General features: G+C 47.6%; 1 protein-coding gene across 2 annotated transcripts in view; it reads right to left on the bottom strand.

The window, feature by feature from the left end:
• Nucleotides 1-1,385: 1,385 nt before the first annotated feature.
• Abat (4-aminobutyrate aminotransferase) overlaps nt 1,386-27,327 on the bottom strand; it is a 90,211-nt gene continuing 64,269 nt past the window's right edge. For both annotated transcript variants that reach the window (XM_034506431.2, XM_076937397.1), the window contains 11 exons: nt 24,516-24,565; nt 16,238-16,318; nt 14,870-14,962; nt 13,959-14,021; nt 13,764-13,827; nt 12,256-12,404; nt 9,028-9,165; nt 6,691-6,858; nt 5,344-5,490; nt 4,164-4,275; nt 1,386-1,635 (listed from right to left, as the gene is read on the bottom strand). In XM_034506431.2, the coding sequence (XP_034362322.1) occupies nt 1,514-1,635; nt 4,164-4,275; nt 5,344-5,490; nt 6,691-6,858; nt 9,028-9,165; nt 12,256-12,404; nt 13,764-13,827; nt 13,959-14,021; nt 14,870-14,962; nt 16,238-16,318; nt 24,516-24,565 (1,187 nt within the window). In that variant the 3' untranslated portion in view covers nt 1,386-1,513. The remainder of the gene's footprint in view (nt 1,636-4,163; nt 4,276-5,343; nt 5,491-6,690; nt 6,859-9,027; nt 9,166-12,255; nt 12,405-13,763; nt 13,828-13,958; nt 14,022-14,869; nt 14,963-16,237; nt 16,319-24,515; nt 24,566-27,327) is intronic.

Below are 27,327 nucleotides of genomic sequence, written 5' to 3'. Positions count from 1 at the left end.
AGACCCTGTCATTGATGGAAATGACCTTAGGCATGGCTATGAAGAGGGGCCTGAATCTCGGACTGCAGGGCTGTGATGTGAACTGGTATTTGTGGATCTGCTGTTTGTGTTAAGTGTGTCAGTGCCTTTCTTCTTCAAGGCAAGTAAGTTGAGGGCCGTGTCTAAGGAAACATGAAAGCCAGGTCTTTGGATGATTCCTCACTAAGAAAACAAAAGGGTTGAATTGGAAACCCTGATATACTCATCCCCCTAGACAGTCATTGAGGGCAACAGGATGCAAAGAGTCTTCTGGATAAAACAGCGCCCCTCCCCCCCCTGCAGTCTACGTGTTAAATAAACACTGCCTCTGTGAAGGGTTAGGAGGTCTGCTCAGGAGCCTCTCAGGTCAAGTCAGTTCTAAGAACATCTGGCCTCTGGCTGAGATGCTGGAGCCTGCATAAGCATTGGATGCTGGCTGCCAGGAAAGCCCCATACTCAGGTGAAGTCCAGGCTGGGGTGGGGGGCAAGTCCAAGGAAACCAATAGGAACCAGCAGGCTGCTTTTCCATGTGTGGTGTCCTTATGCCTTTATAATGGACACATTGTCCCTAACAGGAAGTCTAGCAGTGGCCCTCTGGGATGGACTAGCCCTGCTCAGGAATGGAGGGAAGGTGGGTGGGTGAAAAATGGACTATGGTGCTCCCAGGATGAGGGGTCACAAGTCAGAGGCCCTGGAGATGGGATGAAGGATCTCTGCTGCCAGGTTCCTCAATGGAGGCTCCCGAGGCAACTTCAGGTTCCATGAGTCTCCTGGATGCTCAGGAGATTGTCTCCTTCCTCTGAGTCAAGATCGGCACAGGATGGAAATGTTGACTAAACTGTCTATCACTGACACAACTCGGAGATCCTCCCAGAGCATGGGTCAGTCAAGGACAGAATTCATAGGCCAGGGACATCATCAGGGCACAGGCCTTTGTGAATCTTGGTGTTTAGGATACCAGAGGCCTCTCTACACCTCTAGACATGGTCCTTATCTCCCTACCTTGTCATCTTCCTGACAACTATCCAGACCCTCAGTAAGTCGCAAGTGGGGCATGGAGCTAGGGATTTGGTGAGAAGCACAAGAGTTTGTTTGTGAGGGACATTGTCTCTGATCCCAGGACTTGAGATGAGCAGAGACTCACCCACCTTGGAGCATGTGTGATACCCTTGAGTGGCTTCTAAGAGACTAGTTGGTCCAGGGTTGGCAGAAATATGGCCTCATGGCCTTTCCTAAGACAGTGTTCAAGGCTTACACAGAACTTCTGGGCTTTAACCAATGGTCACCATGAGCTGTGCAGGGGGCGTCCCTCAAACTGTGGTCTTCCCCACCCACTCCTCCACAAGCACGAACCAATGAGCCTGCCCCACAAATGACCCTTTAGTTTATGCATTCGCCTCTGATAAACTTTGAAGTGAAAATATGAATTAGGCAAACTAATCAAGTCGACACCGCGGAGACAGGGCTTTCTCTGAACGTCATAGAGATGGCTTCTTTACTTGAAGTCTGCTAAGATGCCACTGAAAATGTTGAGGAACAGATGGGCGTGATGATCCCTGAAGACCAGCATGGGACGGAAACGGATGGATTTGTCACCGCAGCCCCCCAATACTACACCTGAAAGGAGAGCAGAAGTAGATAGGGGTGTGAGTTTCTAGGGCCACATTTGGGAGGCTTGGTAGGTGAGTAGCCACTGTCATCCACCCTTGATCACTCTCTCCCAGGCAGGCCCCTCTGACTTCCCCTCCACTACCCATCCCTCCATCCTTGCCCTCTTTTCCCTCACCCACCTCTTTTTTCCTTCACTGTTTATTTGTTTTCTTTTTTTTCCCCCCCTTTGAGATAGGGTCTCACTATGTAGCCCTGGCTGGCCCTGAATTCACAGAGGCTTGCCTGCCTGGGATTAAGGCGGGAGCCACCAGGCCCAGCCCTCCTAACTTTGAATGCCTACTCTCCTCCTACTGGTGGGTTGGATGGTAGAGACATCTCTGGAGTAAGAAAACACGCAAACAAAGACATTAGAAAAGCACACGCAGAAGGGGCAGAGCCATTATGAAAAAGGGAGGACTCTACAGATTTTCAAAGGGGTCTTCATCATTCATGCTGGCAATACTTGTCTGGCTTGCTCACTGTCTTTGGAACTGTCTTTCACATTTAAAAATGGAGGCGAAGCCAAGCACATGTCCGTAGTCACAGCACTTGAGAGGCAGAAGCAGGATTCCAAGTTCTAGGCCTAGGTTATACAATGAGGCCCTTTCTCAAACCATAAATAAATAAAAATGTAAAAGCTAGGTTCATCAGAACATGCCTGCTATCCTAGCTGCTCAGGAGGCTTGTGAAGGAGGATTGCAAGTCCAAGCCAGTCTCAGTTATAAAGGAGCCAAGGCCACTCTGGCCAATTTAATGGGACTCTTGTCTCATGGTTCAATAGACAAGGCACTTGTGCAAACCAGACAGCCTGAATTCAATCCCTGGAACCTACTTAAAGAAAGGTCAGAGAGAACTGCCCCATGAAGTTATCATCTCACCTCTACATACTCACTATGGCACATAACACATATCATACACATGCACATATCACAGAGCTAAGAAAAAGTGTTTAAAGGGAAATGGGGGTAGCAGGCAGACTGTAGTGCTAGCTAGGCGAGTGGTACAATTCTTGTCTATTAACGTGTAAAGTTGAAGTTTGGTCTCTAGTACTGTAATAAATACAAGTAAACAAAAAACCAGCCGGGCTGTGGTGGCGCACGCCTTTAATCCCAGCACTTGGGAGGCAGAGGCAGGCGGATTTCTGAGTTCGAGGCCAGCCTGGTCTACAGAGTGAGCTCCAGGACAGCCAGGGCTACACAGAGAAACCCTGTCTCAAAACAAAACAAAACAAAAACCAAACCAAACTAAAACAAAACCCAAAAAAAACAAAAAACCAAAATCTGCTAATTGTCACTGTCCTTTGGGGCTGCTGCAAGGACTTTGTAAGATGGCAGAAGAAGGGCTGGAGAGATGGCTCAGCGGTTAAGAGCACTGACTGCTCTTCCAGAGGTCCTGAGTTCAATTCCCAGCAACCACAGGGTGTCTCTCAACCATGTGCAATGGGATCCCATGCCCTCTTCAGGCGTGCAGATAGAGCACTCCCATACATAAAATAAGTAAATATAAAAACAAACAAAAAACGCTCAATAGTTTCCCATAGGGCTTTAGAAAACTCCAGAGCACTGGAATTGTGAATTGTCCTACAGGCCAGTGTGAGGTAGCTTGATCTATTCCCCAGAGTCACTCCTTCCATCTGTCTGCCCCAATTTATTTCTCCACCTTTCCTAGTGCCATCCTGCCTCAGGGTATCTCACACAACCTCCCCCAGTGCATCACACACTGCCCTGTCCCCTGCCCAGGGTACTGTTCCTTTCTTTATCTAGCCAGTCCTTGCTCATCCTCACGCCTTCCGGAAAATAGCAACACCCTAGAAATCCTTCCTAGACATTCAACGCCCCCTCCCCCGCCCCCTGTTCCCCGCTCTCTTTCCTTGTCCCTGGACCGAGGCTGTGACTGCTTGCCAAACGCATTGTGTTTGCTATCTGCTTTCCTGATAAACCATGGCATCCTGGAGGAAGGGCTGCAGGTTTCAGTGTTCCTGTTTCCACCATTAGTACAGCATGGCTTCTCAGAGGATGCCTGCAACACAAGAGTGGATGGAAATCTCTCCTGGGCTGGTGGGGTGTAGCTCAGTGGTAGGGCTTGTCTAGCCTATATGAGGCCCTGGGTTCGATGCTTAGCAATGAATAAGCTGGATGTGGTAGTACATGCCTGCAAGCCTAACACTGGGGAAGAGGAGGTAGCAGGACCAGAAGTTCAAAGCCATTCTCAATCAGCTACATAGCAGGTTTAAAATGAGCCTAGGATACATGACACACAGCCTCACATATACAGGAAAAAGAAACAGTCAGATGAGAGAGAGGAAACAGGGAAAACAAATCCCACAGTAAGTTTTCTTCTTCTGAGGAAGAAAACCAAGACTGTTTATTCTCTGTACCTCCACTTCCCCAACCCTGTATCTATCGAAGCTCAGCACCTGTACCAGGGAGACTTAGTCACCCATAGACACTGATGGAATGGTTACGTTCAGTGACCACTCTCACTCTTTCCCTTACCTTTGTTCCTGGCAATTAGGATGAGTTTATTCCGTATGGCTTCATCGGGAGTATCGAAGGAACAGAAGGTGCCTCGTCCCCTCACCCTGCTGATAAACTGGGGGTACTGGGCCTGCAACAGGAAGACAAACTGAGATCAAAGCTGGTTACCCAGGTACCAGCTGGTGCTGCCACACCCACATCATTTGTCTGTAGGTGCAGGGAATCAAGTCTAGTCTACATCCCTTGCTGGCCTAGAACTTGTTGTGTGGACCAGACTGCTCTCCAACATGCAATGACTTACTTTTCTCTGTCTCTTCAGTACTGAGATCACTAAAGTGAGACACAGCTCTGGCACATTACCTACTCTCCATGTTGATGACTTGTAGGAATAATGGTATTTTGGACATCAGATAGCTTAAGTGTCACTAAAGGTAACTTTACTTGGTCAAATTTGCTCTTTAGCTGGTATGGTGCTACACATCAGTAATCCCTGGACTTGGAGACAGAGGCAGAAGGATGGAGAGTTCAAGGTCATCCTTGATACATATCAAGTACAAGGCCAGCCTGGGCTACATGATACCTTATTTCAATATAGGAAAGAAAAAAATTACACATGTGGGCTTGCAACAGATCCCACTGGACAGTACAGAGGAGGGAATTATGGCCATAAAAGCATTATAGGGGAATCTTCTCAAAGGTACATTTGAATTTGATGTCAAGAGATAATGGGGGACTAGGAATGGAGTTGAGATGGAAGAATGGGCCTACCTAGTTTTGTACCTGCAAAGGCCTGGGAACCTGAAAGCAACAGAGCTAGCTGTGAACTGCTGGGGGCAAGCTCAGAATTTCCTCTAGGCTCTGCCCAACAGTTGGCAATGGCCAGGTATGAGCCTGGTTCACATATAAAAATATTGTTAGTCTCTCTCTCTCTCTCTCTCTCTCTCTCTCTCTCTCTCTCTCTCTCTCTCTCTCTTCCCAGACAGCCTCTTCCCTCCTTTCTCCTCTCTCTTTCTGTCCTTCTCTGTCCCCTTTCTTTCTCTGCCTCTACTCCCTTTCCCAGACCCCCTTCCCATGTCCTAAATGAACTTCATTTTATACTAGACCCATCAAGTGGCTGATATCTTGGGGAGGTGCCTCAGCACGGGCCCACTAAGGTGCCCTCTTCTGCTGCATCCTGCCACTGAGTTGGGACAGATACCTGGAGGTCCAGCAGCCCTGTGAGCAGGGTCTTCCCAGCGTGGGCCACGTTGTTGAGCAGATCTTCCCGCTTGATGACGTTGATGACCTCAGCAAGCAGCAAGTTCTTGGATGGGTCCCCCAGCCAGGTGTTGAAGATCCGGTAAGGCTAGAATGAGACCAGGGAAGAGCTCACACACCAGAGCACTTCACAGGGCCTGCCCCAGCCCTAGGCACGACTCCTCCTGCCCTTAGTTTTGATCCTATCCCTTGATTCTCTGACATGACTCTGCAGGTCTCAATGTGGGCCCTCCACTGCCCAGGAGAGAAACTCGGTTACAACAGCCTTTAGCAGAGTGGTAGTGTTCCTCAGGGGCTGGCTTCCTTTTTTTTTTTTTTTTTTTTTTTTTTTTTTTTTTTTTTTTTTGATAGAGTCTTTCCCTAAAGCTGAAGCTTACTGATTTGGCTGCCAGGGTAGCCAGCAAGCCTGAGGAAGCTTCCTGTTTCTGCCTTCCCAGCTATGCTGGGATTACAAGCATGCTTGGCTTTGACCTGGGTGTTGGGGCTCAAACTCATATCCTCACACGTGTATGGCAATCATCTCCCTAGCACCTACACATTTCTGTCTCCCCCAAAGAAGAGAAAGTGAACCAGCAAATGTCTCTCAAGGGCTGGGAAGGGAACATTGATTATGTTTTTGAAGTCTTCCAATGACAGCCCTACAGGCTGGCACTATTGAGAGAGACTTGGTTGTCAAATACCCTGGACAGTCCTTTAGGCTCAGGAAAATCAAGATGATAGTTCTTTAACTGCATTATTTAAAAAGGAGGTTGTCCTGAGAGATGCATCGTGATTTTATCATTGCTGGAATGTCATAATGCCTGTGTGGACCTTTAAGGAGTAGGTCCTTGCTGAGGATGTGGGCACTGGGTACCCACCTGAAGGGTTTATTGTCCAACCCCATTTCCCTTCTGTTTCCTGACTATGGATGCAATGTCATCTTCTGCTCCTGTCACCATGCCTCCTGTCATGCTGGATTACATCCCTTCAAACTGTCACCTCGAACAAACTCTTCCTTGTCCTTCTCAGGTACTGGGTCACAGTAATGAGAAAAGTAACTATGGCAGCAGCTTACTTAACTGCTATATCTGATCTGCCATTAGCAAAGCATTACAAAGATAAGGCCCTTGATTAGATTGTTGTGTGAATTAAGGGACCATCAGACTGGCACAGAGTGTCGACTCTACAGCAGTAGCTACTGGCATTATTATTGTGACACCAAAGGAAACCTCTTTGCCACCCAAGAATGCTCCTGGTTCCTCAGGAAAGGAGCCAGTCACGTGCTCTTAACAAAGCTGGGGTCACTCACAGCACTTGGCCGAAACTCCTCCTTGTGGAAGAAGCCCCCAGTCATCATCTTCTTGCTGAACGACATTACATCGGCTGGGTCATCCAAGCCCCAGTGTTCATGGGCCCAGAACTTGCCTGTACAGCCTCCTCCAGTCTGAACCTCATCCACCAAGAAGGCACAGCCATGCTGTTCCGAGAACAGGGGAGGAGAGAAACAAACACTTGTAAGCCTCCAGGGATTCCCCCCCCCCGCTCCCCCCAACTCCTGCAAGCTGGAGCCCAGCTGTGCACCTTACCGTTGTGTTTTAAACTGTAAGGCTAAGCCCCATTCCTCAGCCATGCAGAGCAAACCAGAACAGTCTGGATTGTAGCTGCATCTGAACGTGCCCTAGAACTGTCCAGATGGAACCAAACTAGAACATCTAACACGCCTCGTACCATCTCAGAGCTCTGCTGCATGTGTGGCTGCAGTCCTGGGCATGACTGCATCAGAGAGCAATTTGTGTGAGCTTGAAGCTGAGAAGTCACTCCCCGCTCTGTGACAGCCGCCACCTCGTCTGCAGTACCTAGATTCACTGGGTCTGTATGTGTATGTAAACTGGCTCATGTCCTGCTTTTCTTAATTATACACTGACTGGTTTCACGTGACTGTTGTACATACACCTGTTACCGTGTGGATTTAAACTTCCCCACCGGCTCCGTGCTGAGCATTTAGTCTCCTGCCGGGGGTGTGGGGGGGGTGCTACTAGGAAACTCTCAAAGGGAGGATCTGGCCGGAGGAAGTGGGTCATTGGGAGGCGGGTCTCTGGAGGGTTAGACCATCTCTTGGTTGCTTCCCGTCTCATTCTCTGTTTCCTGTCAGCTATGATGTGATGGTTCTCCCATCACATATTTCTGCTGTCATGGTGATCTACCCAAGCACGTGGGGACCAAATGACTATGCACCGAACCCTCTGAAATAAAGTCAATCTTTCCTCTGGGGGCTTACCCTGTTTAAGTCACGTATTTGATTGCAACGATAAGAAGCTAGTACATGCAGTGCCCAGTCCACTAGACTAATGAGCGCATGCTAACACTGCTCATTTTACACCTGCTGACTGTAGACCATAGTGGACTGAGAGACAAGGCAAGTTCCAGAAAGAAAAGAGAGGCCAAGGTCATCTCAGGGATCTTCTAACTGAGTAAGTCCTGATGTACTGGCTGGTCTTATGTCAACTTGACACACAAACTAGAATTATCTGGAAGGAGGGAAAGTTATCTGAGGAAATGCTTCCATAAGATCTGATTGTTGGTCATTCTCTTAATTAGTAATTGATGGGAGAGGGCCGTCTCTGGGCTGGTGATTCTGGGCTCTATAAGAAAGCAGACTGAGCAAGCCATGAGGAGCAATCTGGGAAGCAGCAGCTCTCTGTGGCCTCTACTTCAGCTCCTGTCTCCAGGTTCCTGCCCTGTCTAAGTTCCTGTCCTGGCTTCTTTGATGATGAACAGCAATATGGAAGAATAAGCCAAATAAACCCTTCCCTTCCCAACTTGCTTTTTAGTTATGGTGTTTCAATGCAGCAATAGAAACCCTAAAGTTTGGGGCTAGAGAGATGGCTCAGCAGTTAAGGGCACCAGTTGCTCTTCCATAGGACCCTGGCTCAATTCCCAGAACCCATCTGGCAGCTCACAACTATCTGTGACTCTAGTTCCAGGGGATCTGATGCCCTCTTCTGGATACTGAAGGCACTGCATACACATGCTGCACAGACATACTTGGAGGCAAAACGCCCATACACATGAAATAAAATAAGTAAATAAATAAAACATGAAACAAACATATAAAACTCCAGTAGTTTGGAGGTTGGTTTTGTTTGTCTGTTTGTTAGTTGTTTCTCACTCTATATAACCCAGTCTGGCTGTAAATTCTCTACATACCCAGGCTAGCCTTGAACCTGTGGTAATCTTCCTGCCTCAGCCTCTGAATGCCAGGATTATAGATGTGAGCCATCATGTCCCACAAAACCTTTCCTTCAGAGCTGAGAACTGAAGCCAGAATCTTGTGCGTGCTCTACCAGTGCTTTACCACTGAGCTACAACTCCAGCTCCAGAGGCTGATTCAGCAAAATCATTTTAAATAAAAATCATTCATACCTCCCAGTTCAAGCCTGTTCCCGATCTGAAATAGAACTCAGGGCCCTGTACAAGCTAGGTAAACCCCTACCATTGAACCACATTCTGAGTACCAATACCAACTTCTCTGCCCTCAATAAAGCCAGTCAGTTTCTGCACATATGTAAAAAGTGGAGCCAACTTTTTGCCCCAGGGAACCCAGAATCCTTGTAGTCCTGTCCGGCCTCATTCCACACACTCTCACCTTCCTGGCTATGTCTCTCAGCTTCCGGAAGAAGTCATCCGACGCATGGTTGTCTCCACCTTCGGACTGGATGGGCTCCACGATGATTCCAGCCACAGTTCTCTTCTTTTTCCGGTATTTCACAATTAGATCCTCAACCTAGAACCCGGAAGGGGAATGAGCTGCTCGAAGAGCCTTTGGAACAGGAGTGGATTCCATGGACGGGGCATTGGGATGGGAGGCGGGGTTGTCTGTGAACCCCTGAGATCATATTGAAAGTGTGTCTGTGGCATTTCCCATAAGGTAGGAGCCACACTATGTACAGGAATGTGCTCCTCTGTTATTGGGACTAACACATATGGGACGAGTAATTTAGCTTCTTGAAGCCTCTCTTTCTTGATCTGCAAGTCGATGCACATATATCTCAGATTGGCTTCAAATTTGTTATGTTGTGTCTCACCTGGTGATGTAGCCCTCTAACCCCAGCACTCAGGAGGTAGAACAGGTGAAACTCTGAGTTCAAGGACTGCTTGGACTACAGAGTAAGTTCTCGATCAGACAAGGCTATATATAGTGAAATCTTTTTTAAATAGCCCTGGCTGTTCTGGAGCTCACTATGTAGACCAGGCTGGTTTAGAATCTACCTGCCTCTGCCTCTGCCTCTGCCTCTGCCTCTGCCTCTGCCTCTCGCCTCTCGCCTCTCGCCTCTCGCCTCTCGCCTCTCGCCTCTCGCCTCTCGCCTCTCTGCCTCTCTCTGCCTCTCTGCCTCTCTGCCTCTCTGCCTCTCTGCCTCTCTGCCTCTCTGCCTCTCTCTCTGCCTCTCTGCCTCTCTCTCTGCCTCTCCTCTGCCTCTCTGCCTCTCTGCCTCTCTGCCTCTCTGCCTCTCTCTCTGCCTCTCTGCCTCTCTCTCTGCCTCTCTGCCTCTCTGCCTCTCTGCCTCTCTGCCTCTCTGCCTCTCTGCCTCTCTGCCTCTCTGCCTCTCTGCCTCTCTGCCTCTCTGCCTCTCTGCCTCTGCCTCCTCAGTGCTGATTAAAGACATGTGCTACAAAACCAATTGTGAATATGCACTCTAGAGTTTCCTGCCTCTACCTCAAAATTCTGGGACTACAAGTGTGTGCCATCATGCCAGGTTCTCTACATGGACATATTAGAATAAGCTACTAGAAATGGAGGCAGAGCCACCTCTCTAAGCATGTCACTGCTGTTGTCCTTACCGTGTTCTTCTTGCCTGTGTGTGGGGCTCTTGGGCAGACCGAGATAGAGGCTTATTTGAGAAGCTGGTGGAAAACCTTTCTGCAGGGAAAGCAGCCCCATCTCGGCTGTGTTGTGGGCTTGGGGACCACGTGGGCAGAACACTAAGGCTGATTGGAGAAGACGGTCCAGGGTGATAAGACATCCCAGGCTGGGGGATGGTGTACTGAGTCATAAAACATTGAACTAAACACTTGAATCAACAAACTATGATGGTATATAAGAAAGGTGCTCAACAGTCCCCAAGCAGTTGTGTTTCTTGAAGTCTTGTTCTGACTTGGGTATTATCTTATAGATTATTAACAAATAATACCATGATAGGTTATTAATTGTTTAATAAGTATTAGAAAAAACAGATCCCACACTAAAGTACTTTTTTTTGTTTTGTTTTGTTTTTTGTTTTTGTTTTTTTTGTTTTTCGAGACAGGGTTTCTCTGTGTAGCCCTGGCTGTCCTGGAACTCACTCTGTAGACCAGGCTGGCCTCGAACTCAGAAATCCGCCTGCCTCTGCCTCCCAATTGCTGGGATTAAAGGCGTTAAAGTACTCTTTATGTAGAACTAACACAGTATTCCAAGGGTTTAGTATAAAGAACAAACTCACTATTACTTTAAAAATATTAATTTCATGTTGAGATCATATTTTGGATATATTAGGTTTGATAAGATGCTATATGTTCACTCCTGGAGCCCCAGAACTAGAGAGGTTGAGGCAGAAGAATTTCTGTATGTCTGAAGCCAGCCTGTTGGAAATAGTAAGTTTTAAGACAGCTTAGGCTAGAATCCGAGACTGTATCTCAAGAAACAAATAAAAGATGCTGTTAAAATACATTTACTTATTAAGACAGGGTTCTCATATATTCCAGGATGGCCTTGAGTTCACTATGTAGCCGGGAATGAGCTGATTTCCAATCCTCCTAAGTGGTAGGATTATGGGAATGCACCACCATACCTGATTTTATGTGGTGCACAGGACTCTGAATGCTGGGAAAGACTCTCCTAACCTCACTCCACCCTAGTCCTGTTCACTTTTAAAGCTGCAGGAACTAAGAAATCTATAGTTACTGATATGACCCTGACCTGTGGTCTCACCTCTTTCATCTACAGTTAAATGCCTATTACCCAGCATGCTGCTTAGTACCTGGTAGGTGTTTAACTTATTATTGACCGAAACGGTAAGTGCTTAAGAGGAAAGCCAACAGAGTTATTTGAGCATCCATCTAATAATAATCCAACATAGAAAATATAGTCATTGTTGGTCCAGCTGTAAAGCTCTTCCTATACTGTTCCATTTCCTGGATGAGACAGATTAAAGGGGGGCTATTTCTGGAGAAATGGGGACGTGGGGGCAAAGGATTTCAGGTCTTCATTCCTTCTAGAGTGACAACCCAGAAAATGTAAAGAAGCTGTACAACTCAGGGAAAGAATGCCAACCACAGAACTAGACCATGGAGTCTTCTTCCTATCAAATACCCATAGTATTTAAAATAAATCTGTTATCCCTTATTTTGAAGTCACTTAAAGTTGTCCTCAAAGAAATGGTGAGAAATTGGTACCAGTCATGGGGGATACATGCTAGGTGGTAAAACAATGTCTCTCGGGGGCTGAAGAGATGGCTCAGTGGTTAAGAGCAGTGACTGCTCTGCCAGAGGTCCTGAGTTCAATTCCCAGCAACCACATGGTGGCTCACAACCATCTGTAATGAGATCCGATGCCCTCTTCAGGTGTGTCTGAAGACAGCTACAGTGTACTCATAAACATAAATAAATACATATGCATACACACACACACACACACACACACACACACACACACACACATATATCCAAACAAACATTAAAAAAAATCAATGCTTCTTGTCTCTTTCCTTACAGGTCCCCATGTCCTCCTTCCTCCTTGGGGAGCAGCACCCATCTCCTGCATTTATCCTCCTCTGGGCTCAGACTCAGGATACTGAGAGAAACAGAGACTCTGGAAGGAGGCTGTGGGGACCCAGGTTACCTCTTCTAGGCAGCGGGCCTCCTCTTGCTGATTGTCCGTCACGAACTCCTCCAGGGGATATTTCAGCCGTGGGAATGGAGCAATAGGCCAGTCAAAGGAAGGGATGTCAATCTTGTGAATTGCTTTGGAGTGTGTGGTCGCTAAGCAACCTGAGCCCAGCAAAACAGAAAAGCAGATACTTGGCTTGGGTCCGTAGCATACAGTGTCTTTAAGCAGTAGGTATGGTAAGTTTTTCAGCCCTGTGCATGTAGAACCCTTGTATGGGCTGTTTGTGTGTGTGTGTGTGTGTGTGCACATTTGTTTTATGATTCATCACAAATTAAACCCTGAAGAGGAGAGACATTTGTTTGAATCCTAGCTCTGTCATTAAATGGCCGTGGAATGTTTCTCTCATTGCTGAGCCACGATCCACATTTGCACATGGGCATAATCCTCCCCTCTCTGTAGGGACTTGATGGAACTGATTGGGTTACAAGTCTAACCACATGTCTTCCCTGTAGGAAGGGCAGATAGGGTATTTTAATATTCTAGTCTATTGTTATTTTATCAATGTGTCTGTGTGAATGTATGTCATGTGAGTGTAATGCCTGAGGAGGCAAGAAAAGGACATAGTACTACCCTGACCTTAACTCCCATGTGGTTGTGAGCTACCTGGATGCTGGGAATCAAAACTTAGGTTCCCTGGAGAGTATCAAGCACTTTTTTTTTTTTGTTTTTGAGACAGGGTTTCTCTGTGTAGCCCTGGCTGTCCTGGAGCTCACTCTGTAGACCAGGCTGGCCTCAAACTCAGAAATCCTCCTGCCTCTGCCTCCCAAGTGCTGGGATTAAAGGCGTGTGCCACCACTGCCCGGCTCTGAGCTATCTTTCTAACCCTTTATATTCTATATCGTAAGAGCATATTTGTGTTTTATATTGTAGGAAGGAATCTACAGGCACACAGGTTTTTTTCAAAATTTTAAAATATATTTTATTTTACATATGTGAGTGTTTTGCATGGACTGCATACTAGAGGAGGTCATCAGATTCCCTGGACCTGGAGTCATGGATAGTTGTGAGCTGCCATGTAGGTGTTGGGAATTGAACCCAGGTCCTATGCAAGAGCAATCAGTGCTCTTAATCACTGAACTCCCTGCTTTAAGGACATCTATCTATCTATCTATCTATCTATCTATCTATCCATCCATCCATCTGTCATCTATCTATCAATCATGTATACATATATTGTATATAATAATGAGGGAAAGTTCAGGAGGAGATAAAGAGAGATGGACAAATACCAGCATCTCAGAGAGGAGGCTGACCCCTGATCAGAGGGCAATGCTGGACTTTAGAATGATTGATACCTCTGTTCTTACTACCTGTAACAGATGCTGGCTAGAGACAGGAGGGGAGAAGGGGCACACGCACACTTTTAACACTGTCTTCTAGATACAAGGCAGCTTCTCTCCCTGCTCATTAACATCTGTAGTGACAGACAACATTCTGGGACCATACTGGTCTTTCCTTACCCATGGTCCTCCCGTGGAAAGCCCCCATGAAGGAGAGGATGCTGTAATCTGGGCATCCAGGACTCTAGAATGGAAAAAAGGGCAGGTATCAGTCACCATGATGAGCACAGGGGAGAGTGCGTGTGTGTGTGTGTGTGTGTGTGTGTGTGTGTGTGTGTATTCCTAGGACTGAACTCAGAGGCCATATGCACCTACCTGGTTAACCATGCAGGTTTCCAGCTCCTCTTTGGAGAAACCTCTCTGCCCTCGTTCCTTACTCTGCCAAAACGGAACAAAGTAGATCAGAGATAGGCTGGGCTTAAAGAGGCACCCCCTCCCCCACCAAGGTGATGCTTAATTCACACAAGTAGAGCATGTCTTTAGAGTTGACTTAATGCTCTATCATGATGAGCCTATGCAGACACACAACACTAATTGAGCTGGCAATGAAGTAGATGCAAGTGCTGCTCTATAATATGTTAATATTTTATCAGCTGCAACCAGGGTTTGTTGAGATGGGACAGTTTATGGCATGAAAAACTGACACTTTAACCCTCTGGCAGAAATGAAGAGATTTGGCTGTCATGAAATAATCCACCCATAAGAAACTGAAATTCCCCCCAGGCTCTCAAATTGTGAGAAAAAAGGGCTGAAGCCCAAGGGGTACTTGGAAGGGGAGAGTGTCTCCTTGAGACAGATTTACAAATCATCAGCACCTTACAGGAGAGACTGGAGCTGAGACAGTGGCAGGGTGGGACCACACCCTGACCAGGACTGCCTGGGTATATAGATCTCTGTCTTTCTGTTTAAACCAGTCTCACATCCGGACCTGGGAGACAGACTGGCATGTGAATAGACCTTTTTATTTGTCCCTCTTCCCAACGTGTCCACCCTGAAGAAATCCCCATGGTTTGTTTTCAACTATTAATTTAACTGATGGTTAAGTCTGGCTTGTTAGGCTCCATCTGAATAGCTCAGTAATAGAACCACATTGACGGCAGAACCCAAGCCCTTTGCGCCACGCACACTGGGAGGATGGGAAAGCTCCAACCAGGCTCTCTCTGCATCATATACAGGTGGAACACTCTGGGTGGTGACAGTGTGGGTGCTCCTGACCCATAGCTCACCCGGTACCACATGAAGATGGTCTTGAATGCATTCTCATTGGAGCAGGAGCCACAGGCCATGGTGATGAGCTGAGACATGCCTTTGGGAGCCACCTGCAGAGGAAGTCTACTGTGAGGAATTTGCACACTTTCTATCCCTGCAGTGCAATCTTCCAGCATTGGTGGGAGGCTGAGGAAGGCAGGGAGGGAACCAGTAATGCACCAGAAACAGCAGGTTGGAAGAGTGGGCTCAGACTTTTCCAGGGTGGAGAAGCCCAGGAAAAGCTTTGAGGTCAGCAGAAGGCAAGAGAAATGGCAGCAGAGCCCAGGCCAGTGTGATGTTACACCTGTCCATCTCAGCACTGGCTGGGACCACACGGTGAGACTGTCTCAAGTTTTAAATAAAGGTGTGTGTGTGTGTGTGTGTGTGCGCACATGCATGTGCATGTGAAAATAGCAGTGCCCTCTGTGTCTTCTGAGGCACCTGCACTTCCAGGACTATAAGCTGAGGTCCTCAGTGACTTAATTCCTGTTGCAAGAAGAACTTAAGGGGAGTCCATGGAGGACCAAACCCCTCATTCTCATCACAGGGCACATACACATCTCCCCAGGATGCCCTCTGTCCTGTACACAAAACTCCTGCTTTTCTTCAAAAGACAAATTAAAAAATCTTCTTGAGGGCTGGAGATGAGGTTCAGTTGGTACAACACTTGTCTTGCAGGTACAGGGCCTGGGTTCAAAGTCCCAGCCCTGCGCAAAATGGGTGTGGTGGCACACTCCTCTAATAAAAAGATCAGAAGTTCAAGGCTATTCCCATAATGAGTTTGGGGCTAGCCTGGGCTACATAAGCCTGCCTGGGTTCAAAGTCTCAGCCTTGCGCAAAATGGGTGTGGTGGCACACTCCTCTAATAAAAAGATCAGAAGTTCAAGGCTATTCCCATAGTGAGTTTGGGGCTAGCCTGGGCTACATAGGCCACGCATTTGAGGCCATTCTGGGATATATGAGACCCTGTTTATGTGCGCGCGTGCGCGCGCGCGCACACACACACACACACACACACACACACACATCATTTATGAAAGAACCAAGTAATGTTGGTCATTTTGGCAAGGCTGTCTCTTATATCCTTCTTTCAAAATATTTTCCTTCCTCTTTTCCTTTCTCCCTCCCTCCCTCTGTTCCTTCCTTCCTTCCTTCTTCCTTTTAAGACAGAGCCTCATGTAGCCAGACAGCTACAGCAGCAGCGGCTGCCATCTGCCCCCCATCCTAACTGGCCATGGAGCTCATCCTTTCCTGCCCACCTGTGCCACCTCTGAGGACAGACAGACAGGCTGGAAAGTGGTGGCGGTGGGACTACAAACATGGGAGGGGTCATCCCCCAGACTCACCGACATCAAGGACTCACGGAGCTTGTCCACAAAGTTCTCTGGAGGCAGGATGCCCAGGGCAGGTCTGTTGATGAAAGTGCTCTGTAGAAGAACAGCGGGCAGACATGTCACCTTTACATGGTTGAGGCATCAAATAGGCTCTATGAAGCATTGTAGGCTCACTGGTGTTATTGTAGTGTTTTAGGTTCTCACATAGCACAGCTGGCCTGCTGGAACTCACTAGTTTACCTTAACTAAAAGAAAAAGAAAGCTGGGCAGTGGTGGTGTATTCTGTTAAGAGGCAGAGGCAGGCAGGTTTCTGAGTTGGAGGCCAGCCTGGTCTACAGAGTGAATTCCAGGGCAGCAAGGGCTACACAGAGAAACCCTGTCTCAAACAAAACAAAACAAAACAAAACAAAACAAAACAAAACAGAAAAAAAAAAAGGCAGAGGCTGGAGAGCTGGCGTGGCAGGTAAGCATCAGGTGAGACCTGAGTTCAAAGCCACAGAACTCATGTAAAGTGTGTGGTAGTGAGTGTCTATAACCCCAGTGACCCGATGTCAAAATGGGAGGCAGAGACAGGAGAATTCTTAGAAGCTCAGGCTAGCCAGCCTGGAGTGCACAGTGGGGAACAAGAGTCTATGTCACAAACAAGATAGAAGGCAGGGACTGACACAAAGTTAAAGTTATTAAGCATATATAACCACTTAAAATGAAGCCTCAACGATTTTATCTTTACAACAGAGAGAATGAGCTGTGCCTTTCTTTGCTCACAGAGGTTCTAGGAACACTCTAAGAGGTGGCGACTTCAGGTGACCTTCCTTCCTGTGCCACCCCACCAGGAGGGGATGAGACCAGACAGCACGCAACAGAGAGACCAGGGCGGAAGCATGGTGCGTCTGGTTAGCTACTCCCTGGGAGGCACTGGGCAGGGCTTTTGCACACCTTTAAGATAACTTGTCAGATGAACAGCTAGGGCAGTGGATCTCGACCTATAGGTCACATAAGACAACTGGAAATCATATAATATTGACATTATGACTCATAACAGTAGCAAAACTACAGTTATGAAGTAGCAACAAAAATAATGTTCCGGTTGGGGGTCACCACAGCATGAGGAACTGTATTAAAGGCTGGCAGCATTAGGAAAGCCGAGAACCACCGAGCTAGAGTTTTGGGCTGTGGTTAGCAGCATACTGTGCAAAGCTAGTGGATTCAGAATCGTTCAGGTTTTCAAGAGAGGTGCTCCGGGCTAACAGAATGGGAAGCCAAGGGTACACTTGGAGGTTGACCTAGAGCCCAAATCCCTTCCTTGTTCTGGTGCTGGTGTTGGCCCGCCCTCATGCTAATGACTAAACACACCTTCAGTGGACTAAGAACAGTGCAGCCCTGAGGATTCACCCAGCACCAGCAGAGATGGGGGAGGTCACGGCGGAGGCTGCTGTACGGGTAAGTGACATGGACGTGAACCTAGACTATGAAATGGGTCACACCAAATGCAACTTGGCACCTTGGCTTGGATTCTAGGGCACATCACAAAAGGAAAGTACGGGGAAGACTGGCGAGTTCCAAGTGAAGCCTGGGGCTCAGCCCTGATCTGAGTCAACTTGCATCACTTGGGAAATGGCCTCAACTTCAGGAGCAGCTGGAGAAAGGAGACAGGAACTGTCTTTGCAGTTTATAAATCAAAAAGTAGTCTTTTGCTAGGAATAGGAATATTTATTATAAAAAGTAGGGGATTTGGCAAGGTGTGGTGTAGCTTCCTACCAAGTTCAAGGCCAGCCTGGTATACAGAGAATTCTAGGCTGAGGATATCTCTGTGTGCTCACCTGCTATGCACAAAGCCCTGGGTTCCATCATCAGCACTGCAGAAACCTCGTACCACGGCTCATGCCGGCAACTGCAAGCACTTGGAAAGTAGAGGCAGGAAGCTCAGAAAGTCAAGGCTATCTTTAGCTACATAGGGATGTCCAGACCAGTCTAGATTACAGGTGACCCTGTCTCAAAAACAGACAAATGAATCAAAGCAAACGAGTGGGGTCTCCCTGGAACACGGGGATCTCTCGGACCCTTGCCTCTTTTGGACATGATAGGATGAGAAGCTTAATGCAAATATGAACAGTGTCATTGCTACACCATGGGAGACTGAGGACGGGGCATCCTAGCAGCCATTGGGGTGGCTTTGGCCAGTAGAAAAGGGGGGCAGATTCATACTTCTGTTGCTTTTCCTGCTTTGTGACTCCTCCTTGTTGTGTCTGGGAGACATGGAAAGGGCAGCAAGGATGAGAAGTATGAACTTTAAACTTTCTTCACTGCTAAGGACCAGAGAGGTCAGGTAATTTGTCCCAAGACACACAGGCATGCCTCCAGTGTGGTTTGCTGGCTTCTGAGAGCATTCTGGGCCAAGCACTCCAGGGACCTCTGCTCAGAAGTGCTGATGCTGGGTGCACATTTGCTTGACACAGCTGAAGACCTTGCTCTGTAGGCGGGGGCCTTAGAAAGCATTTCCTTCTGGCTCTGACCTGCTCATGGGCCTGTGAGAAATCAGGAACACAACGAGACCAGGCTAGGAGCAAACTGCTGTCATGAGCTGAGGGGAAAAGGTCCCCAGAGAGAGACAGGCAGGCTGGCAGCTTGATTGCCTATCTGGGCCCAGAAAAGATGTGGGGGCGGTGTTCTTGCTCGACAGAGCGTGACATTAAGAACAGAAGATATCTGGGACATGTGGCTGCAGATACAAATGAGAGCAGGTTTGCAGAAGGTTTGCCTGTCTTAGAGCACAGCAGAGGGAGAACTGTCCTTGGCTGTGTAGCCTTGGGCAAATCACTTAACATCTCTGAACTTCAGGGTCTTCATCTGTCAATGTGGGCACCTCTTGCCAGATACTGGTAGAGAACCTTCAGAAGAGAAGGCATAGACAGAGCATGCTCCTGAGGTATGGTACACCAGCCTGGAAGTCTCAGATTGGTGAATGTCTTACTTGGCCCACTGTGTGCATCCATCCCAGGTATAGGGAAGTCAGACCACAGCTGTTTCTCATGGCAGTGTGACTATACACAGGCAAGGCCCAGAACACAGTGCACAGTGTTGGGGAAATGTATTGAGATGGCCAGAGAGTCGTTAGAACTGGAACCCAGAGAGATCCATGAGACAGTATCCATTTCTGCACTGACATGAAGTCATCAGGCTGCGACTAAGATGTGGCCCATGAGGGTTGATAAGAAGCCAGGAGTGGGCTGGGGCAGATGGTGGGTAAGGCTCGTGTTGGGCAAGCATGAAGTCTAGAACCCAAGCAAATGCTTGGTGGGCTTGGTAGCCCACCTGCAATTCCAGCTTTGAAAGACTGGATGGAGGATGGGGTCCCATAGCAAGCTGGCTAGCAAGACTTGTTATGACTCCCAGTGTGGAGGTAAGGTGAGGAGGACCAGTCCTTGCCTGGGCGAGATGAGACGGGTATGTGGGAAGACAGGCAAGGTTCCTCTAAGAACAGGGAGATGTCGTTGCAGGAATCAGAATCCTCGGTCCTTGACGTCAAGTGTTGTTGGGAAGACTGCCTCCGCAGGCAGCTGACACTGCAAATGTGTGTGACATGTTTGTTGACACATTTGCTCAGCACCAGCTGCCAAGGCATCTGGGATCTGCGCAAGTTTTGAAACAAAGCAGCTCTGAGCGTAAACACATCCCCTGTGCCTCTGGCTTCATTGGCCACCGTCTCAGGATGCCCTTTGCACCTGCTCAATTAACTGGAGGCAAGACTGTCCTCTTGTCTCCTCAGGTCTCTCCTAGGCAGGCAGCCCCTCTCATGCCTGCTGACCACTGATCACGGCTTTCAGGAGATCTTCAAGTCTGAGTTTAAAAGACTTTAACACACACACACACACATTTTGGGGTGGGAGGGAGAACAGGGTCTTTTGTAGCCTGGGGCAGCCTTGAGTTCAGGTCTTGACAAAGTCAGGGCTTTTTTTTTTTGTCCCCTGATTTCTATTAAGGATCAAGTTTCCCATCATGCCAGGCAATGGTGGCGCACGCCTTTAATCCCAGCACTTGGGAGGCAGAGGCAGGTGGATTTCTGAGTTCAAGGCCAGCCTGGTCTATAGAGTGAGTCCCAGGACAGCCAGGGCTACACAGAGAAACCCTGTCTCGAAAAACCAAAAAAAAAAAAAAAAAAAAAGTTTCCCATCATGAGTGGACAAGCTGTTCTCTGAGTCACACAGAAACTCACACACACTAAGTGTCAGATAAGACATGAAGAGATGGAGACCCCACCCCCACCCCAATGTTGGTGGGAAAGGAAACCAGGTCAGTAAATTTGCCAACTGGCAGGATCTGCAGAAATAGAACATGGACATCCACCATGGTCACAATTCTGCTGCTGGCTCTATATCCAGTAGAAATACAGGTAGAGCTCCCAGCGGATACGGGCTCCAGTGTCTACAGCAGCCATCTTCCTGAGAGTCCCAAAGTGGAACTCTCCTCAGGAGGGAGACACGCTGGTTGCTGCATATTCACACAGGCCATGCCATGAAAGCACCGGAAGGGACAGTCTCCTACCCACAAGAGGATGGATAAGGATGAAAGGCCACGTGAGTTTTTGAGAAAAGTAATCAGACATGATAAAGAGTACATGAGGAATGAGTGCATTCGTGGGACAGGGAAGAGGAGTGACCCAGGTGTCTTTTAGGAGAAAGGGCAGGGTCTGCCTCATTTGGATGGGGGGATCATAACCCCCATAACATCATATAGCCGAGGGCGACCTCTTCTGATCTCTGTTACTTTCTCAGCAGTGCTTCTTCAGCATATGTACATTGCAAGAGCAAGCCCAGGATGCTCCATCCCAGGTCTGTCCGCTACCCCCAGGACAATGTCTATGCCACCAAGAAGCTGTCACACAGGCTCCTAATGGGCTCACTTGGGAGATGGTTCTCTATTTTTGGGCCCACTGTGACCACATGAGCAGAAGCAGAAGAGTTCTATTGCCAGTGGTGATGTAGGTTTTTTTTTTTTTTTTTTTTTTTTTTTTTTTTTTTTTTTGGTTTTTTGAGACAGGGTTTCTCTGTGTAGTCCTGGCTGTCCTGGAACTCACTCTGTAGACCAGGCTGGCCTTGAACTCAGAAATCCGTCTGCCTCTGCTTCCCAAGTGCTGGGATTAAAGGCGTGCGCCACCACCGCCCGCCCGCCCGCTGTAGGTTTCAAAAGGACCAAGAAGAAAGGAATCTGCCAACAGGCTGATACTCCAAGAGCCTCCAGCTGGGAGCCTGGGAGGTGCAGCCCTAGGAGCAGAGTCTACAGCTAGGCTCAACAGATCCTAGGCCTGAAGTAGAGGCCACCCACAGGCATTGCCCTAAATTTATTCTTGTCTCATGTAGTCTAGGCTGGCTTCAAACTTGGTATGCAGCCGAGGATGGACTTAAACTCCCGATCCTCTCCTGTCTCGGCTTCCAGAGTGCTTGGATTACAGGCATGTGGCACTATGTATAGCTCTTAGGGATTATTTTAATTAAATTTGTGACCATCTGTTAGTATAGAAATTGAAAATGAATATAGGAGAGCATCAAAATTGCATGGTGGTGGAACAAATAGGAAAGTAAAATGTCTATTCTTCTTATTATTATTAAATTTTATAGATAGGATCTCATGCAACCCATTCTGGTCTCAAATTCATTAAATACCTGAGGGTACCCTTGAACTTCTGATCTTCCCACCCCCATTTCTCGAGAACTGGGATTACCGATATTTCCCACCATTGCTGGTTTCACTAAGCAGTGTGAACAGAACTCAGGGCTTCCTGCATAGTGGGCAGTTTGACAAGTGAGTGACATCCCAGTCTCAGGAAAATGACATCTAAAAAGGATGCTTAAAAGGACAACTGTGGGAAGCAATAGGTTCCGTGGACAGATTCACTGAGTACACTCGTGATGGGACACTCAGGATAGGCACAGGTCTGCTTATGGTGTCCCACCATGCTCAGGATAGCTCTTCTATCATGGGGCTTCTCCACCAAGGTTACTATACCCATCAGAGAAAATATAGACACTTCTAAGACATTTCCTTTTTTGCCATGACAAGAGGCCCCATAACACGGAGTGATCTGGCTGTAAACACCATCAGTACCAAGACTGAGAAAACCTACTGGAGGTTGAACTTGTTTGTTTCTGTCAGCTTGACACAAACCTGTACTTACTTGGGAAGAGGGAATGTCAGCTGAGGCCTCGCCTCTGTCAGCCTGGCCAGTGGGCATGTGTGGGACATCTTCCTGATTAAAGGTTGATGTGAGAGGAGGTAGTGCCATCCCTGCGAAGGTGTCCTGGGTTGAGCAAGCTATAAGGAGCAAGCTAACAAGCAGCACCCTCCACTGCCTCTGCTTCAGCTCCTGCCTCCATGTTCCTGCCCTGGCTTCTGTTAGTAATGAACCTTAACTGTAAGCCAGATAAACACTTTCTTCTTCCAAGACTAACTGGTTAGTCTTTGTTCACTGTCCCAAGAGCCAACCGACAACAAAAGTGGTGGGAACTCTGAGGCTGCTCTGGTCTGCCCGAGGCTATCCCTGCTCTGAGCCATCCTGGCCTTTATTCCTTAAGCATGCCTCACTTTCACTGGCCTGCCACCTCACAGCGTCTCCTTCAGATCCCTGGGAGGTTTCTCCTGATCTCTGACTGCTCCATCACTGATGAACCCAGTTCTTCGCTGGCCCACATGACCTCACAGCATGATGATTAATATTCACTGTTGACTAGGCAGGATCTAGAGTCGCCTCTGAGGATGTCTGTGAAGAACTTACTAGACCGCACTGCCCTCAGAAGATCCACCCTAAGTGTGTGTGGTACCATCCCACGGGCTGGAGTTCTGGTCTGAATAAAATGGAGCAAGTGAGTTAAGAAGCAGTTTTCACTGTTCTGCTCCCCAGATGCAAGTGCACTGTGGGGAGCTGCTCTTACCCTCTCACCGTGGCTCCCCACACCATGATGGTGTACCCCCAAGTTAGGAGTCAAAATACCCCCCCTTTCCCTTAAGCTGCTTATGTTATAGCAAATGAGGTAATTAATACAGGCAGATATATAATCTTCCTGCTCTTCAGTTTCTTTATCTATTAAACATTCTTGAATCATAGGATGTTATAGTTATATGTGGTTATGGGGGAGTGGGCTCAACATGCAATATACACATGTATTAAATTACATGTGTATAGCAGTGCATTGAAAGAGAAGGGCTACAGAGATGGCCCAGGGTTAAGAGTACTTGCTGCTCTTCCAGAAGACCTGGGGTTGGGTCCCAGCACCCACACCAGGTTGCTCACAGCAGTCTGTAACTCCTGTTCCCTGGGAACTTGATGCCCTTTTCTGACCTCTGAGAGTGGTGCATACGTACAGTGCACACTCTTACATGCAAATAAAAAAACCCAGAACACAAGATTTGGCACATTCATTGCTCATGTACTTGTCCTTTGCCTACACTGCATCCTTTGTTCTGTAGCCTAAATGTGGTTACATTGTCACCGGATGTATCGGGTTAAGTAACTGTCTCCATGGGAACGGTGATGCTGAGCTTTCCTCACCGTCCTAGGTATGTTCTATCCCTGTGATAAATACCACAACCACAACCAAACAGCTTCGGGGAGAAAGGCTTATTTGGCTTTCAGATCACACTCCACCACTGAGAGAAGCCAGGGCAGGAGCTTCAGGCAGGACCCCAGAGGCAGGAACTGAAGCGGAGGCCATGGAGGAGTGTGCCTCTCGCTGGCATGTTGCCCATGGCTTGCTCAGATTTTTTTTCCAATAAAATTAATCTTATTTTATGGGTGTGCCTGAGTATGTGCACCACATGCTTACAGGAGCCTGTGGAGGTCAGAAGTATTGGATCCCCTGGAACTGGAGTTACAGACTGTGGCGAGCCACCATGTGGATGCCGGGAACCCAATTCAACTCCTCTGCAAGAGCAATAAGTGCTCTTCACCGTAGCCATCTCTCCAGCCCCTCAGCATGCTTTCTTATACAGCCCAGGAACACTGCCCAGGGGTGGCACTGTTCACAGTGAATGGGCCTCCCACATCCATCATAATCAAGGAAATGTTTCACAGACACACCCACAGAACAATCCTCCACAGAAAGTCTCCTTTCCCCAGGTGACTTAGTTTATGTCAAGTTGAGAAAAACTTCTCCAAGGCATCTGAGTGCCTGAACGGGGTACAAGCTCAGCAAACGTCTGCGTACTGAGAAAGAAACAGTCCTAAAGATGCCCATCCGGTCTGGCCATGAGCACAGTCTGCCCTTAGTTGGCACATCCGCACATCGGGGAGACATACCGCATTCTGAGGCTGTTGAACAAGTTTCGCCAGAGCTGGATGGTTGTAACCTGGGGAGAGGAGGTAATAGCAGGGTTAGAGAGTGCTCCTGCATCTGAGGCTTCCCTCTGTACTAGTTCTCTCCCCGCCCCTTGGCTTCCATCTCTGAAGTGTTCTGTATGAGTCAAAGGCTCTGACCCTTGACTAGAAGGCTTTCTCAGTGCAACCTGGAGAGCTCCCAGTTCTCTGGGACACTCAGATGTTTGTTCAGGTTTGAAACCTGCTGGACCAGACAAACATAAATGCAAGGACAATGCCGGCATCAAGAGGTCAATGTGGTGGGCTGTCTGTGGTCTTGCTCATTTTCTAGTGTCCATAGGCTGAGGTGGAGCCCAATAAATGTTTCCTCAAGGACCAAGGGATGCCACCTGCAAAGTGACCACCGTGTCATGTGCCACATCCTGCCTTCATATACATATGCATGTTCCAGGGTCTCATTGTGGCTGATGTCACATACCTCGGTTCAGAATACCCTGGGACTCTCCTATGAAGTTATCCTGTCTATAGAGCCTTAATGGTAACACTCAACATCTCTAGATTTGAAAGCATCTTATGTCCACCAACTGAGATTGAAGGTACATGAGCTCCTTGAAGCGTTACCATGCCGATAGACACCAACTGCACTTGTGTGCTTATGATGTATTATAAAAACAGCTCTGTGTGTATGTGGGGGTGGGGTGCCTGCCTTTAATTCTAACACTCAGAAGACAGAGGCAATTGAATCTCTGTTCAAGGCCAGCTGTGGTCTACAGAGAGAATTCCAGGATAGCCAGGGCTACACCTAGAGAAACCCTGTCTTGAAAAAAATGAAAAAAGCAAAACGAAATAAACAAACCCAAGTAAACAAAAAAAAAAAAACAAAAACAAAAAGTAAATAGTGTTTCTATTCACTTGCAACGAATGACCCAAAACTGAGTCTAAAAAGGTGTACTAACCGGCACCATTACTAACACTTCCTCTCCAACAAGGGCATCCTGAACACTGGACGCCTACTGCTCTGTGAATGGGTGAAAGCTTGTAAAATCTAGCTAGATCTGATTCAGCTGCCTTAGAACACGTTCACAGAAACTTGGGCTTTACCTACAAATTTCTAACACACACACACACACACACACACACACACACACACACACACACACACACACACGTCAGCTAGGTGGATGAACAGGTAAAGGTATTTGCCACAAGCCTGATGATCTGGGTTCAGTTCCTTGGATCCATATAGTAGAGAATTGACTCCCACAGCTGTCCACTCATCTCCATGAGCCCGCCATGGTACATATGTTCACGAGGGCATACACATAAAGTTGATGGATAATAATTTTTAAAAAGCCACAGGCATAGTAGTAGTAAGAGGTTGAGGCAGGAGAATTATGATTTTGAGGCTAGCCTAGACTATGCAAAGAATTCTAAAGTCAGCTTGAGGTACAGAGCAAGACTCTGTAACAAACGAAACAAAAACGAACGATACTGCAACTCATTCCAATTCGAGTTTCCTGAGCTTCCGCTCTGTGCCTGGCTCTGAGCTAATAGTTCTTGATCCTGACCATCCTTCCTCATTTTGCCGGAAGCCCTGTGGGGGTCAGGCATCGCCATGCTGCTGATGCAGAGGAAATCAAGAGATGCAGCTGGGTGTGATCTGTAGCCCCAGCACTGTGGAGGCAGGGAAATTAGATGAAAAATTAGATGAAAAATGTATGGCAAGGCAGGCTTTGGACCCTGTAAGTCTACTTAGAACCACCCTACTATCTTTTATGACAATTTGTATTTATTCAATATCTTCTGTGTACAAGGCGCTTTCCATTCGTTATTGCTAGTCCCATTGTCAAGGTTTACATTGACTGTCAACTTGATAGTATTTAGAGTCATCTGAGAACCAGCTTTTACATGTGCCTTGGCAGATTTTCTTGATAGGTAGGAAGACTCATTCTGAAAGTGGGTGGCATTAATACTGAATTCTAGGTCGGCCAGGACTGTACAATGAGACCCTCTCTCCACAATAGATAGATAGATAGATAGATAGATCGATAAATAGATCGATAGATGGCAGATAGAATGATTGAGCTGAGCACCAGGGCCCATCACTTTATGCTTGGCTGTGGATACAGCGTGACTCCATATTTTACTGTCCCAACACCACTTTTTCCCTGACTTGATGGACTGTACTTTTAAATTGTGAGCCAGAATAAAGCTTTTCTCTCTTAAATTGCTTTTGTCATGGTGTTTTAAGACAGCAACAGGGACAGTAATGGACCTGCCTGTCAGTAACTCTGGCAGAAAGGCCCAAGCAAGTTGTAGACACTGGTATCTGGAGGATGTGTCCAGGCACTGGTGTCTAGAGACCAGCGTGAGATGCCTCTGCCCACTCCACCCCATCAAGGCTAACTCTGCTCAATACACTGTAATTGAATGGATGAATAGTACAGTAAACCAGTGATGCAGGCAAGAAGACAGAAGCTCATAAGCTGTATGAGGGAAGAGCAATAAGAGGGGCTTAAAGCAGGAAGGTTTTACTACACACAACTTCAGTTTATCTGCTGAGATCCTGCTGCCTGAGGTGATAGTATTCAGAGCTTGTTGGCAGCCTCTCCCAGATCTTTGAAAGGTGATTAGGTCAGGGAGTGGAATCCTGGTGAAGGGAGTTAGTGCCTTTATAACCCCTAAGGGGGTTTTAAGCCTCCCATCTTGTGAGGACACTGGAAAGGCAGCACTTTGTTCCAGAAAGAAAGCCAGTGGGGCCTGGATAGGGCACTCCCAGCTTTGAAAACTGGGA

This window comes from Arvicanthis niloticus, chromosome 6 (assembly GCF_011762505.2).
Source record: "Arvicanthis niloticus isolate mArvNil1 chromosome 6, mArvNil1.pat.X, whole genome shotgun sequence".
In the NCBI taxonomy this organism is placed as follows: Eukaryota; Metazoa; Chordata; class Mammalia; order Rodentia; family Muridae; genus Arvicanthis; species Arvicanthis niloticus.
Note: the sequence above shows the minus strand (reverse complement) of the source record. Positions and strands in the feature narration are given on the sequence as shown.